The sequence below is a fragment of the Polypterus senegalus genome, chromosome 12 (genome assembly GCF_016835505.1).
Source record: "Polypterus senegalus isolate Bchr_013 chromosome 12, ASM1683550v1, whole genome shotgun sequence".
In the NCBI taxonomy this organism is placed as follows: domain Eukaryota; kingdom Metazoa; phylum Chordata; class Cladistia; order Polypteriformes; family Polypteridae; genus Polypterus; species Polypterus senegalus.
This window is the reverse complement of record NC_053165.1, coordinates 9,696,343-9,712,984: the sequence shown is the minus strand read 5'-3', so window position 1 is coordinate 9,712,984 and position 16,642 is coordinate 9,696,343. Positions and strand designations below refer to the sequence as shown.

At 41.0% G+C, this 16,642-nt stretch overlaps 1 protein-coding gene across 3 annotated transcripts in view; it reads right to left on the bottom strand.

The window, feature by feature from the left end:
* LOC120540236 (filamin-B) overlaps positions 1–16,642 on the bottom strand; it is a 194,040-nt gene that overhangs the window by 87,261 nt on the left and 90,137 nt on the right. For all 3 annotated transcript variants that reach the window (XM_039770802.1, XM_039770799.1, XM_039770801.1), the window contains exons 9-11: positions 8,446–8,583; positions 6,838–6,964; positions 3,105–3,241 (exon numbers count right to left, since the gene is read on the bottom strand). In XM_039770802.1, coding sequence (XP_039626736.1) covers positions 3,105–3,241; positions 6,838–6,964; positions 8,446–8,583 — 402 coding nt within the window. The remainder of the gene's footprint in view (positions 1–3,104; positions 3,242–6,837; positions 6,965–8,445; positions 8,584–16,642) is intronic.

Here is a 16,642-nt window from a genome sequence, read left to right as displayed (position 1 = left end):
ACAGTTAACAACGATTCAATCTGAAAAAATAAGAGGTTCAAAGAATTGGCAGCCGTGTCTGAGAAAATATGAACTCTATATAATGTGCATTTGAGCTAAATGGTGTGCCATCCTACCCAGGGTAAAAGGAGGTCAGAAGAACTCCCATTAAGCAAGGTCCTTTGATAACTAAGAGCCATAGGAGTTACACATTCAGCAGTCAGTACACCCAAAAAGACTGCATAAGCACAACGACATGGCTACACAGCATTAAAGTTGCAAGTTCACATCAAAATGAATAACTACTGTTGAAATTGATGTCTAATTGTAAATCCCATACATGCCCTACCAGAATATACACATATACACTGGACAATGGCCAGTCAGTCAGCCATTCAAACCCGCTATATCCTAACTACAGGGTCACGGGGGTCTGTTGGAGCCAATCCCAGCCAACACAGGGCACAAGGGAGAGAACAAACCCTGGGCAGAGCACACACACCAAGCACACACACGGGACAATTCAGAATCGCCTGTGCACCTGACCTGCATGTCTTTGGACTGTCGGAGGAAACCCACGCAGACACGGGGAGAACATGCAAACTCCACACGGGGAGGACCTGGGAAGTGAACCCGGGTCTCCTTACTGCGAGGCAGCAGCGCAACCGTGCCGCCAAAATAAACATAAAAGTGTAAATTCATTTTGTCTCATCCTCATTCTAAAAGCAATGCGAGTGTACAGAATGAAAGAAATTTGCTTCCCACTTTGCCCTTTCTTATGACAGAATGTTGAAAGGGGATGCTGACGTTTCTGATCTAACACCACCTACGTACAGTGGAACCACGGGTCACGAACATCTCTGAACACGTACAAATCGGGTTGCGACCAATAAAGTTTGCCAAACTTTTGCACCTGTTCGCGACCACACACTCGGATGACGGTTCGTACGCGCCGATGATTTCCGCACGTGTTCAGTCTCTCCCTGTGTATTGTTCTTGGTCAGACGTGTGTATATTCGCTGTGAACTCTTTGTGCTCTATTTCGTGTGCTTTTGCGTTAATTTTGCAATTAAACATAGCTAATAAGCAAGTGAAGAGTGGTGGTGAGATGAAAGGTTCGAAGAATATTTGAAATCGAATTAAAGAAAGAAATTATTGAAATGTATGAGCGTGGCGTTCGTGTTACTGATCTTGCCGTCGAGTACAAGAACTCAAAAGCTACAATTTTGACTATTCTGAAGCAGAAAGAGGCCATTAAAGCAGCTGATGTTGCAAAAGGAGTTACAGTGTGAACCAGGCAGAGGCCTCAAGTGCTACAAGAGGTGGAAAAACTGTGGCTGAACGAGAAGGATAGCGTAAGCGAGGCGATGTTATGCGAGAAAGCCAGGAAGATTCATGGCGATTTGCTGCAAGGTAAGTTTTATTGGTTGTTTATGGTTAGTTTTTGTATAAATTAAGGATTTTTCAAATTTTCATTTTTTTCCCTGTGCTTAAAACTCATTAAAAAAAAGTGTTTACAGTGAGCGGTTTGGTTCGTAAGGCCGTATCAACTCCTGCAATGGTAGTTTTCTCTGTTGTTTAAGGTTTTTCACAGCGGTTCGTAAGGCCGTAGTGTTATCTCTTGTAATGTTAGTTTTCTTGGTTGTTTATGGTTAGTTTTTGTATAAATTCAGGATTTTTCAAATTTTCATTTTGTTCCCTGTGCTTAAAACTCATTAAAAAAAGTGTTTACGGTGAGCGGTTCGGTTCGTAAGGCTGTAGCGTCAACTCCTGCAATGTTAGTTTCCACTGTTTAAGGTTGTCTCAGTGTGATTCAATGTTTTAACATTAAGTTTACTATTACGCTGTGCATTCTATGGTATTTGTGCTTAAAAATCTTTAAATAAAATATATTTACATACAGTTTGTACGATCTGGAGCGGATTCATTGTATTTACATACAATCCTATGGGGGAAATTAGTTCTGGGTCACAACCAAATCGGGTTACGACCAGAGTTTTGGAACGAATTACGGGTCGTGACCTGAGGTTCCACTGAATTGGTGACATGTAATTAATGTTCACTGAATTGGGCTCGCAGCCTGGTGTACTTTGTTTTACTGCAGAAGAGTGAATGCAATTTGAGGTTTTTCCAGCAAAATGTCTATTTTGTTAACTGGTATACTGCTTGTTGAATCGGTTTCTTATAACTTGTATTTAACTTTTTTCTAACATATTGTCTGAAACCTAAATCCTTCTATATAAAAGCGGTCGGGATTGTCCTTCCGTCCCATGAGTGCTACGCAGGCGCAGAGTTTCACACACACCCCGTCCATTTTGCAATGCACGATGGGATTTGTAGTTTCGTTTTTCCAGGTAACAGATGACTTTCTACTCCAGACTGTGCGATCTTTCTTACTATATAAAAGCGGTTGGGATTGTCCTTCCGTCCCGTGAGTGGAAAGCGTAGCGGTATTCTGCTTATCACAGCCTTACTACTTGCAGCTTACGGTACGAAGCGACATGATGTGAGCAGAGTTCTGGTGCTCCCATCGTTCCCTTGCTTTTGTGTGCGATGCGCTGGAAAAATAGACAAAATTATGTCTCTGGAAATAATTAATGTTGATGGAGTACAAATGCCTCACCGCATAGTAAATATCAGGGGGGTTCAAAAGGGTGACCTCAATATAGAAAAAAAGTTTCAATTTCATCACAAAAATAACTACGAGTATTAAAGTAATACCGCTCAAATGCAATATAACCAAATGAATGAGTTTGTATAAAATATCAAATTGATCTTCATATTGAATTGCCTTAAGAAGTGGTCAACTTAAAAGGCGGGTCAGCCTTGTAAGAAAATATAATGTGTCTGCGTGGGTTTCCTCCCACAGTCCAAAGATATGCAGGTTTGGTGTATTGGCGATCCTAAATTGTCCCTTGCATGTGCCTTTGCAACAGTGGATCTTGCAGTAACCTTTTCCTGCATTTTGAGCCTCACCTTGTTTATGAGTGAGATCAGTCAGACAAGATAAATCAGATGCTGCTCAAATCTGTGCATTGAAAAGTCACATCAATCAGCTTCACAGAAAAGAACCAGCAGTGGGTTTCCAAAAAGCAATTTCCAAGGAAGTAGAAGTCTGAACTTACCCAATGTGCCTGCATCTGGGCCTACAGATTCGACAATGAAGTCAGCTGATTTTCCAACAGTGCCTCCCTCCAGGCCTGGACCCCAGGCACGGATTTTCTGAAGAGCTGCTTCTGGGCTGATATCAACTTGAAATGGACTGTAATTTAAAAAAATAAATAAATAAATATTTTTAAAACTTTTATAACAGTTGCATAAAGTGGTGAATAATCTCATCATCATGATGTTTGCTGCCTGTTTTAAAGCATTTTGTATTTGTAAACTGCTTTGGACACTGCTTACAAAATTGAAGTAATTTAAACGTTTTAATGTAGGGTAGTACAAGTTCATGTAGGTAGTGTAGCCTGTTAGTGTCCAAATATTATAAACAGAAATAGTAAACCTTTACCCTTTTCATCTGCATACTGTAAGTGCTAGTCTAAGCAAGAACATTAAATGCCGGCACACTATAATCGATGCATTCTGGTTCGATTTGCACTGCTGCTGCACCTCCAGTGTTCTTTCATGGTAGACATTGTGCAGATGACACTCTGAATACCAAGACGTCAAAATATTCTTTCACTTGAATGATCCAAAGATAAGAACTGCTTCAATTTCAATATAAGCAATGCTGAGAGTGTTTCTGTGTTGGAGATCATGCATTTCTGTAATGTTTTATTCTCATTCTTAATTCTCCATTCCGAACTTTGCCTTGTCAGGTTGATAGGTTATATAGCGCCTTGATGTATGGAGTATAAGTCCCAGGAGGTTCTGCTCAGGCTTTATAACACACTGGTGAGGCCTCATCTCGAGTCCTAGGTGTAGTTTTGGTCTCCATAAAGACATAACAGCACAAGAGAAGGTCCAGAGAAGAGCGACGAGGCTGATTCAGGGCTACAGGGGATGAGTTAGGAGTGAAGATTAAAAGAGTTGAGCAAAAGGAGATGAAGAGGAGACCTGAGTGAAGTGTTTAAAATGATGAAGGGAATTAGTGCAGTGGATCGAGACGGTGACTTTAAAATGAGTTCATCAAGAACACGGGGACACCGTTGAAAACTTGTGAAGGGTGAATTTCACACAAACATTAGGAAGTTAGGAAGAGAACCACAGACACATGGAATAACAGACCAAGTGGACAGGAGGACTTTAGGGACATTCAAAATTCAACTTGAAGTTTTTTTTGGAAGAATAAAGCGGACAGGACTGGTGAGCTTTGAACCGTCCAGAGTGTTCTAACGTTCTAAAGCCAGTGTGAAATTATGCAACTTTTCGTCATGGAGTACAAGTCACAGGAGGTTCTGCTCAGGCTTTATAACACACTGGTGAGGCCTCATCTGGAGTCCTGGGTGCGGTTTGGGTCTCCATAAAGACATAACAGCACTAGAGAAGGTCCAGAGAAGAGCGACTTGGCTGATTCAAGGGCTACAGGAGAGGAGTTATGAGTGAAGATTAAAAGAGCTGAGCAAAAGGAGATGAAGAGGAGACCTGAGTGAAGTGTTTAAAATGATGAAGGGAATTAGTGCAGTGGATCGAGATGATGACTTTAAAATGAGTTCATCGAGAACACGGAGACACAGCTGGAAACTTGTGAAGGGGAAATTTCACACAAACATTAGGGAGGATTTCTTTACACAAAGAACGATAGACACTTGGAATAAGCGACCAAGTAGTGTGGTGGACAGTAAGACGTAAGGGACTTTCAGAACTCGACTTAGTTAGAATAAGTGGAGAGGACTGGCGAGCTTTGTGGTGCTGAATGGCCTGTTCTCGTCTCGATTGCTCGAATGTTGTCTTTAGGACTTGTTTCTCTTTCACTCATGGTTCAGCTCTATTACTGTTTTTAACTACAGAATTACCAAGGCTACTTGCAAAACCCGACTTCCATCTTCCCTGATGATATGGCTGCCTACCTTAAAATTGTTTTTCTCTTTATGACCTACAAAATATCTTGTCTTGTTGGCTATTGCTCTACTTGTGCCCCGTCCACACTGATGTGTTTTCACTTAGGAAACTAATGACACCTGTCCAAGTTTTCACTTTTCATTCACACTGTCTCATCATTTTTGACCCCTGAAAACGAAGACTTTTAAGAACGCTGTCCGGAGACGTATACTTAAGAAAATGTAGTGTCAACGTTTTGGTGTGGATTGATATAAGAGCAATTTTCCAAAAATAACATTCTAACCATACTCCGTGCTTATTTCGTCACCCATCCTGCTCATTACAACGGCTCATTCCCTGACTTGTCACCCTTCATGGCAGATAAACATTTTCCAACACAGCCAACATAAAAGAGTTGCTTCCATGCTTGCTGCCTGTGTGATTCTAAATTTCATTTTGTAAAGTTTGAATGCTGTATGCATAAGGAAAAAGGAAATGACTTACCAGTTTTGCATTAAATCCCATGGCTGCCAGCATTACTGTTGTAGAGAAAAATTCAGAGCCCCTTGAAAATCACATTGCAAATAACTCGTTTGACAGCCTCGTATTAACATTTATTATGTAGTCGTAATGTAAAAATAACAAGCACGTAATGTAGAATGCAGCTGAGCTCACAATACTACTGGATGGAAAAAGACACAAAAGTACCGGGCAGTAAAGCGACAATATAGACCTGTGTATTTATCGATTTATTTCCTCTGTTGAATTAAGTTTTACAAATGCTGTGTGGTAAAAGATCTGCTCTGATTGCTTTAAACTGCTTATAATCATTTCTCATGCGAATGCACATAGAGCTAAACACCTATTTTCCACCCAAAAGTGTTGCTTTAATAGTTGTTTCGTTTTTATTTAATGGCAAGATGACCATCGCCAGACTTACTTTCAATTTCAATCAGTGCAGTAATGTAACCTGGAGAAAATGTGCTTAACGCCGTAAAGAATTTCAATTTTTTTTTGGCATTTTTGGTCCCAAGTGCTGTTCAAGGAGAACCTTAGAGAGAAATATGTTTGGAACAGTTGCTCTGTTTAATGAAGATATCAAATCAAGAATGACATGGAAGTATGACCTCTGACACACACATTACTGATCTCCATATGATTGTCTGCATTGTAATGATCAAAGCAAAAGCACTTGTAGTGATTTTAGTGAAAGGAGTTATTTTAAGTTGAGAAAGAAAGAAAGAAAGACCCACTATGTAAATGTTCAAACCTGAAAATGTTAGGAGAATATATTAAGTATTTGAATGAAGACAGACAGACAGACTAACATCCCTGCATGTACAATACAATTATATTTACAATCCAACTATAATATTAAATCATATATTTCATAGTAAAACACAGATGGGCAGCAGACCGCAACCCAAGATCAGGAGATGAATATCCTTAAACGCCACTGGCAGAGTTCCTTCACATTGACCTGGAGACAGTTTGCTCACTTGTCCCTTAAAGGGATTCTAATTGCTCTCTTTCTATTCTCATAAAATACTAAACAAGTTTTAGATAGACAGATAGATAGATATGAAAGGCACTATATAATAAATAGATAGATATGAAAGGCACTATATATTAAATAGATAGATATGAAAGGCACTATATAATAAATAGATAGATAGATAGATAGATAGATAGATAGATAGATAGATAGGAAAGGCACTATATAATAAATGGATAGATATGAAAGGCACTATATAATAGATAGATACTATATAATAAATAGATAGATATGAAAGGCACTATATAATTAATAGATAGAAATGAAAGGCACTATATAATATCACATTGCTAGGGGGTATGGTGGTGTTTTATCCTCACCTTTTGGGAATATGATGGCCTCCCCATGTGATATCTGCCACATACATCCCTGGAACATGAGGGTAGTACTCAAAGGTGTAAACTCCGTTGAGAAAGTCCTTCTGCCGCACAGGCTCCTCGAGGTTCTCTGTACAGTTAAAACAGTGTGTCCTTCATTAGTTTTAGGCAACCATCTAAAGCTACAGATTAGCTGGCATCTCAACATAAAATGCTCTGTGGAGAAAGACTGAGTGATCCTAAGGGAGAACCACGTTGAGACAGATGAAATTAATTATTACCAGTCATAATCCTTTAGAAGCACATGGTTCAAATAATTTTGAAGTGATGGCTTCAAAGACTTGTGCCTGCCAAGGTGGCTACTAGATTCCAAATATTATGAGTTATGGATAAAAAAGGGAATAATAATTTTTACTTTATTATTGATGGTTGAAGGGAGGGACACTGAAAATGCTACCTTTCAGTCTCTGCAGGTAGCATGACTTCTGTTGTTTACTGTCGAACTAGACAGTTTGAGGTTGCTGGTTCATTCATCCCTGCATATATTATTTAACTGAGACACTTGGGTTAATTGCTGACAACATACAAGAAATAGAAACAACTGCTTTGTGTACTTGTGATCTTTAAGTCGGTGCGGACAAAGGTGGTGGATAAATAAAAATATTTGTAGAACTCAATTTATCTCTCTATTATAAAAGGAAATCCTGGGACGAGACTTTCTTGGAGATAATTTCAGGTCCCATAGGACGAGACATTTTGCCAAGAGATTTTGACAAGTCCTGCCCCTCCTCTCAAACATTTACAACCACACCCACGGTCAGTCCACTCACTTCTCATTCGTGTGGTTGCTATTGTCAGACACAGTTCCTGCGCTCTCAGCTCCAAGCGGGGTCGGCAATAAAAGACAAAGAGTAGAAAACAAAGTAGAACGTCGTAAAGAGGTTCAAAAACGTTGGTGCGCTACACATGCAGAGCAGGTTAGAGATTATTAAAGTACTAAAATTCAAAAGTCTCAAAAAATGATAATAAAGATTGCATTAGCGCTAACAAACGGAAATTATTACTCGGTGAAATAACGCAACAGCGAAAAGAGACCGAATATATGGACATAGATGATGTGACAGAAGTATATAGATATTGTTTGGCTTTAAACTTTACGTCAGAGACTTGTAGATCATTTAATTTGTGTTGCCATCAGGGAAAAGTAAGTGTTTTTTCCCCCAATGAAGTAGCCTATCCGCAAAAATTAAAAGATTTGTTTGGTGAAAGAGAAATCGATATACGCAAGCGGTAGAGACGCCAAGTGGCTGACGCAAACCGCAGGCTGATTGTTGGGGTTTGGTGAGCGAAGCGAACAGGGCGCAAAGCCCCCTAGTTTTCCTAAAGAAAAGGAGATAAAATAAAAATAAACAAGGCAGGCTACAGAAGAAACTTAGTCACAAAGTATTCCAGAAGTGACTCCAAAGACTGTCCACCTAAAGGTCGCTTTTATCAATAAATGTAGTTACTTGTCAAATTATCCATTGGTACACTGTTTTGGAAATACTGAGCTCCATAATAACAACATAATAAAAAGGAATGATCACAGCTATTTCTGCCATTAGACCTTACTTGGACTCTTAATTTGAACCTTCAAATCTCCACTTCCTGCATTGTTAGTATCCACCCTGAAGACGGCGGCCTGTCTGATCCTCAGGCCTTTAGGTTGAAGTCCTCGCCCGCTGGCCCGGCAGGCATTTGGGTTGCAAGCTGGAAAGAAAAAAGTCCAGAGAGGTTGATTCATAAATAAAAATGAAGTATTATTTATTATTATTATTTTTTTTTAAAGAAATTGAATAATGTCTCTCCACCGGCCCGCCTATAAGATGATTTACCGTTCTTTACTCAGGGCAAACACACAGAGCCAGCTAAGAGGCCTTGGCTCTGTAAAGAGGGGACATAGCACTGTGTGGAGAGATGAGCTCACCAACATGCAAACTGTCGCTCAATGCCTCTTTCTACTAACTGGCCACTAATATGTAGGATACACATTCCACAGGCTGGAGAGAGAAGATGCATGGAGAGTATGAGACAAGACACAGTACAAGGATGACATCATAAAAGGCAGCAGAAATGAAAGAGGCTCACATAAATCTACATAGTACAGATGTGCATTGCTTAATCATTTACATCTAAGCAGCAAGGTGAGACTCGATACAAAAACCATGCTTTAAAAAGCACCAAAGAACATAAAATAAAACTTAGTAGTATACCAGGTGACTAAGCGCCTGACAATAAGGTGGCTGTCAAAATAATAAATGTAGGAGGATGGACCATCAAGGGGAAAAGAAAAAAGGGACTTTACATAAGGATGACAGTTGGTTTATTTATGTAATGCGGTTAAAAAGGATGAGATCACGACCTCTGTGTGTGCGTCACCTATGACCTCTCCAGGCATGGAAAATGGAGTGTTGATTGGCTGCTCTTTGCCACAGGGACTAGACTTGTCCACAGTGTTCTCTGCCATGGGCTTCCATCCTGGTCAGGGAGCTCGCATTAAAAGAGTCCAATACTGGAACTGCGTATTTTGATGCCATACATTTGTAACGGCCGACCCCTTTACCCAGCCGGCAGCTACACCTCCGAGACCTGTGGCCTGGATAATTTACTGAGAAATCTAACTATCAAGCCGTACTTCTACACAATTAAACTTTTCCCCACAATCGACGGTATAAATGCAAGTACACAAAAGCAGGATGTAAAATTAAACGGATTAAATGTATTAAATGAAACAAGACATGCCACAAAACAGATATAAATATAAATATCCCTCCACCCCAGCAACAACAAGACAGCACCAAATATAAATACAAAAACCCTCCCTTGTCCCTGTAACATATAACACACAACACGAACAACAAAATGACTGATAAACAGAATGATTGTGAACTTGAGTCCGAATATAAAAAATGTCCTGAATACGGATGACTGAACTAGCGGCAATTGTAGTGTTTGATTTTCCCGGCGATTGGAGCAACCTCACCGTGATTCTTCGGCGTATGGTGGATGGTGAATCGACCCCGGGGTCTCAGCAGATGCAGGTTGAAAGACAGTCCAGAAAATGAAATGCAAACTGGTGAAAAGGCGCGATGTGAAGAAACAGCAAGCAAGTTGAAGTGGTTGAAACAAAACGGTCTTTTCTTTTTTCTCCTCCCTCTTTCCTCTTAAATAGTCTGTGACGGCTGTGATTGGTTAATTAAGAACAGGTGTTTTCCAGGTTTGCGGCTGTGGTCTCCTTCCATCATCCGTCCTCCTTTACGGGGACGGCATTAACTGATACACATACAAACAGCAAATGGGACAATGAAACGAGACGCACTCAGAACTGACATTTACACACTAACTATGTGGCCCCGCTACACATTAAAAAGTGTTCTGTGTGAATCACACCTTTCAAAACACTGGAAACACTTTGTCAGATCAAGGTCTTACTTTTAAAGGAATAGATGGCCGTATTATCAGACTCAGAAAACTTTATTAATCGCGAAGGAAATGACTTATGTTACAACTTAACAACCGACAAGGGACATGTTACACTAAGAGCATGTACAAAAGTAATCATGTAAATATAAATAAAGTATAATAAATGGAAGTATCAAACTAGAGTGCAGAGTGTTGTACCTTAAGTTATTATCGCACATTCTGAGAACAAATCAGGTAATTTTCATGTGAAGAGAAGACAATTTATTGCACAAGAACTGATAGTGTGTTGCACATTTCAAGTACAGCAATACGCTTTGGAATAAGTCCAACTTGGTATACGTCCCGTTCGGACATGGAAAATGTTGCTTGGTATACGACCTTTGCTTGGAATACGACTCGCGTGCCACTCCTTGTTCACCTCTCTCTCTCGAGACAAAGCCACGAGCGTCAGTACGCCACTTGCTAGCATTCAGTGAACATCCCGCGTGCTACCTGTTGTATACGATTGTTCACTGATGCTTTTGTCCTTTGCTTTATGTTGGGGTGTTGATTGCTATGGTCTGCGTCTTTTGAGACGTATGACTGCCTAGGGAGGGGTGTGGTGTGGTTTAGAAGGCACGCTGTATGGAGAGTTGGTCAAATAGGGTTCAAAATAAACAGCATTCGAAACGTTATTCTGAGTGTGTCGCTTCTTCAATCTAGAGAACACTACCCTTGTTTACCTCTCTCTCTCTCTCGAGACAAAGCCACGACTGCCCACGAGCGTCAGTACGCCAGTTGCTAGCATTCAGTGAACAACCCGCGCTATACCTCTCTGTGAATTTTCACGCAATTTTGCGTTTTTTCTCAGAAATTTGAATTGATTGCTGAAAAGTATGAAGGTGGCATGCGTATCCGGGACTTGGCTGCTGCACACCGTATGCCGAGAACGTCGGTATCTACGATTGTGAAAAACAAAGACGATATTAGAAAGTAACGTGAGGTTAAATTTTCGTTTCTTTCATCTAATTGCTTTTGTATTTATGTATTTTAGTGTTAAGCAGTGTTTAAATTATTTTATACGACCCCATCAATGTATAAATATGCCAATAACAATAGGTTTTTTTTTCATGGGAACGGATTAATCATTTTCCCTTTATTTCTTATGGAAAAAATTCATTTGGTATACGTCCTGTTTGGTATAAGTCAAAGGATCTGGAACGGACTATGGACGTATACCGAGGTACCACTTGTCAAGGATGCCAGGGGCGATGACCCGACCGGGACGTCTTGAGGGACCGGAAGTGGGCGTGTGCCAATCTGGGATCACGTGGGGGCCACCACCCTGGTTATTTTGGGGGCCACCACCCTGGTTGTTTTGGGGGCTTGGAAGCTTAACCCTGTAGGGGCCCGTGGTCACCGCCAGGGGGCGCCCCGGTGCCTTGGGAGCCCTGGACCTCAGCACTTCCGCCACACCAGGAAGTGCTGGGGGGAAGAGGAGCAAGAACACCCGGAGAACGTGTGTCGGCGGAAGCTCCTCAGGAAGCACCTGGAGCCCATCCGGGCGTGCGTAAAAGGGGCCGCCTCCCTCCAGTCGATAGCAAGAGTCGGGTGGAAGTGGACAGAGCTCGGAGGAGAGGAGTGGAGGCGGTCTGAGGACTGAGCAAGGCATCATTGTGCGGCCAGGACTTGAAGGGGTGATTGGTGCTGCGCCACTGGGTTTGTGCATTTGTAAATAGTATAAATAAACACGAGTGTGGAGAAAGAACATGTCTACCTGTTTGTGTCCGGGCTGTACCCCACACACTCTACTTGAAAAAATGTACCTGGATAAAGAAAAGAGGGTAATAGCTTAAAGTATGGGTGAGTGTCCGGAAATGGAGTTATAGAGTCTGATGGCGGCGGGAGGAAGGATCTTCTGTGACGTTCAGTGGAGCACTTGATGCTAGTCAGTCTACTGCTGAAGACGCTCGTCTGTCCAGCCACAACACTATGAAGTGGCTGATTAGCATTTTCAATAATAGACCAAAGCCTGGACAACATTCTCTGACCTGCCACAGTTTCCAAGCTGTCCAGCTTCTCTCCTACCACAGAGGAAGCCTTCTGAATTAGGTTGTTTAGTCTCCTGATGTCTGCCATTTTCATGCTGCTCCCCCAGCATGCCACAGCGAAGAAAAAGGCACTGGCAACCACGCTGTTATAGAACATCCGCAACATAGTGCTGCTGACACTAAAAGATCTGAGCTTGCATAGGAAATTCAGCCTACTTTGACCCTTCTTGTATAAAACGGATTTTTTAAAAGCCTAGCACTTCCATAAACTGCATTAGAAATGCATGTCTGCTAAAAATACAGTTCGGTCCATAAATATTTGGACAGAGACAACTTTTTTCTCATTTTGGTTCTGTACATCACCACAATGAATTTTAAATGAAACAACTCCGATGCAGTTGAAGTGCAGACTTTCAGCTTTAATTCAATGGGTTGAACAAAACGATTGTATAAAAATGTGAGGCAACGAAAGCAATGAACACAATCCCTTCATTTCAGGGGTTCAAAAGTAACTGGACAATTGACTCCAAGGCTATTTCATGGGCAGGTGTGTTCAAGTCCGTCGTTATGTCTTATCAATTAAGCAGATAAAAGGCCTGGAGTTGATTTGAGGTGTGGTGCTTGCATGTGAAGATTTTGCTGTGAACAGACAACATGCGGTCAAAGGAGCTCTCCATGCAGGTGAAAGAAGCCATCCTTAAGCTGCGAAAACAGAAAAAACCCATCCGAGAAATTGCTACAATATTACGAGTGGCAAAATCTACAGTTTGGTACATCCTGAGAAAGAAAGCAAGCACTGGTGAACTCAGCAACGCAAAAAGACCTGGACATCCACGAAGACAACAGTGCTGGATGAGCGCAGAATCATTTCCATGGTGAAGAGAAGCCCCTTCACAACAGCCCACCAAGTGAACAACACTCTCCAGGGCTTGGTCGCGATCGATATCCAAGTCTACCATAAAGAGAAGACTGCATGAAAGTAAATACAGAGGGTGCACTGCAAGGTGCCAGCCACTCATAAGCCTCAAGAATAGAAAGGCTAGATTGGACTTTGCTAAAGAACATCTTAAAAAGCCAGCAGAGTTCTGGAAAAACATTCTTTGGACAGATGAGACCAAGATCAACCTCTACCAGAATGATGGCAAGAAAAAGTATGGAGAAGGTGTGGAACAGCTCATTATCCAAAGCATAGCACATCATCTGTAAAACACGGTGGAGTCAGGCAGTGTGATGGCTGCCAGCGGCACTGGGACACTCAAGTTTATTGATGAGGTGACACAGGACAGAAGCAGCCGAATGAATTCTGAGGTGTTCAGAGACATACTGTCTGCTCAAATCCAGCTAAATGACGTCAAATTGATTGGGCGGCGTTTCATGATACAGATGGACAATGACCCAAAACATACAGCCAAAGCAACCCAGGAGTTTATTAAAGCAAAGAAGTGGAAAATTCTTGAATGGCCAAGTCAGTCACCTGATCTTAACCCAACTGAGCAGACATTTCACTTGTTGAAGACTAAACTTCAGACAGAAAGGCCCACAAACAAACAGCAACTGAAAGTAAAGGCCTGGCAGAGCATTAAAAAGGAGGAAACCCAGCATCTGGTGATGTCCGTGAGTTCAAGACTTCAGGCTGGCATTGCCAGCAAAGGGTTTTCAACCAAGCATTAGAAATGAACATTTTATTTCCAGTTATTTAATTTGTCCAATTACTTTTGAGCCCCTGAAATGAAGACATTGTGTTAAAAAATGCTTTAGTTGCATCACATTTTTTTTTCACCCCACTGAATTAAAGCTGAAAGTCTGCACTTCAACTGCATCAGAGTTGTTTGATTTAAAATCCATTGTGGTGATGTACAGAACCAAAGTTAGAAAAACGTTGTCTCTGTCCAAATATTTATGGACCTAACTGTAGTTTGTATACCAGACACATAACATTAAAATTAAACTGAATGGAAAAAAAATACTACAAAAATATAATACAATTTAAAGGTAATGTAATAATCTAATCAAGAGGGTAGTTTCAGGGTCATGTTTTAAAAAGGCTGGTAATCTGCTGCTGAAATTCCATCTGTAATTCAGTGCCTTTGTTTCGTGTTGCCAATTAATAGCATTGAGCATTGCCAGAGTTTTCTACAATGAAAGGGCGCAGCAAGTGAGAAATCAGTGAAAATCACTGAGGATAACAATCAGAAATTCCCCTTCACACCACCAAGTATTTAGTTTAGTTCTAATCATTGACCTTCTAGAGTGCTGAATTTGAAAAGACAAGCCCACACCGAAGTGAAAATTGGCTTGGAACTCTTATTTCACATCAAAACAAACGCTCTATTCTGTAATCAAGCACTTACATTTCAAAGCACTGATGACTTCCTTTATTTATTGGCAGAGGTGAAAAAAATAAATGACGAGGGAGATAATGTCAGCTAACATGCCAAAACGAGGGTGCCAAAAAAGGTTTAGAATTGATTAGCTAATCTAATATATGCCAAAATGTTGTTGCAATTAAAAAGGTTTAAAATCACTTAGCTAATATAATCTAATCAAATCCTGTACTATATAGAATTGTAAACATTTGATCTAAAATAATCTGGCACCACAAAGTGCCACCCATATACACTGCCATGAAACTGGCAAAACCATCACATTTGTCAAGCAGATTCGTATACTAAACTAAAACGAACAGCAGGGGTTTAAGCACTTTGAGCTAAATTTTTTTTGTATGAAGATGTGCTATATAAATAAATGTTGTTGTTGTCATCAAAGAAACAACACAAGTTATAAAAATAAAGAAAAAATAAAACCCTGGATGCCCTAGCGGGTCGTACTCTATTAAATATTCTTGCATACTTACCTAACACAAAGCATAGCTGCTTAGGCACCGCTACGGTATTCCTACTGACATCCTGTTCTCTCACTTTCTTTATTTCCCTGTAATTCCTCGATCACTCAAGCTTCCAATCACCTCCTGACTGAAAACACACTGTGGCCCTGACAAATACCACCATTTAAACCACACACGGATTATCTCTTATATATATTTCTCTTCTGGTTCGTCCTGCTTCCTCTTCAAACACCGGTCCCGCCAAAACACCATTTCTCAATTCCTATTCCAAACCCTTCCCCACACTACCTGTGGTGTCCCATACACCACCACGCCGCTTTTCTCGAGTCCTATTCCTCCTTCGCACTACCACGTTCCCCACTCCTCTCTCATGACCCCATTGGTGTTACGTCACCGCCCGATATCTAGCCTGACCTCGTGACCTTTCACTTTGGCCATGTGTGCGCCTGAAAGTCTTTTCTGTAGCCTGCTACAGGAAGGTACTCTCTCGACCATTGGCATTGGTTTCGCTCCTTGCTATTTTCGTTACACTGCGACAGTTGTTTCCTAAGCCTTTGTTATAAAATGAACGACAGTTCATTTCTGTCGACGGGTTTTCGTACAACGTCATCTCTATTCCGGGATCCGGCAACTGCCTGTTCCTATCAGGAGGTTATTTCTTGACACAAACATTTGACGAAGGTAATGCACTCTCACTAAGACACAGGACAGTAGATTTTGTTGCATCACATTGGGACAGATTTGGAGACGTTCTTCCCGACGCAAGTCGAGTTATCACACCAAGTCACGAGTACTATCAATACATGGCAATATCTACAGTTTATGGTGGTGAAGCTGAAATTCAAGCTCTTTCCGAGATTAGATCTTTCGACTCATTATCTGTCGTCTCCAGCAAAACACCTATTTCACAACTACGTCTTTCAAGAAGTGATTCTTTTTTCTTGATTTCTGAATTCCTTTCTCACCATTTTCCATTCCTATTCTTACACCGCCGTATGCTACGCTGGCGTCCACTAGTTTCCAAGTAATCCTTACAATCACTCCCTGATTCAAGGATTCCCTCCAGAATTAAAGTTCTACCAAAACAGAGTGCTGTCAAGCAATCTATTTGATTACTAAACATTTAAACCGAGTTCCTTATGTAAAGTGGTAGGCATCTTCCAGCCACCCTTGCCCTCTGTAATGGGCAGTTTGATCCCACTCTTCCCATATAGGAAAACCGCAGTAGCTTCTTGACAGTCTCTTATGGTCTTTCTCATTCATGAGCATCTGAACAACCTACCAAGCGAAGAAAGCCATCTATCCAAAAACTGACAAGGCTACAAGTCACATAACAATTTAATCTGTTCACTTCCTTTAATTTCTATTTCTCTGCAGTTCTCCACAGTTCTTATAACAGCAGAGACTATTTATTAGCCACAATCTACATCTACCTAATCTCCCAGTGATTTGACAAGACAATCAACACATA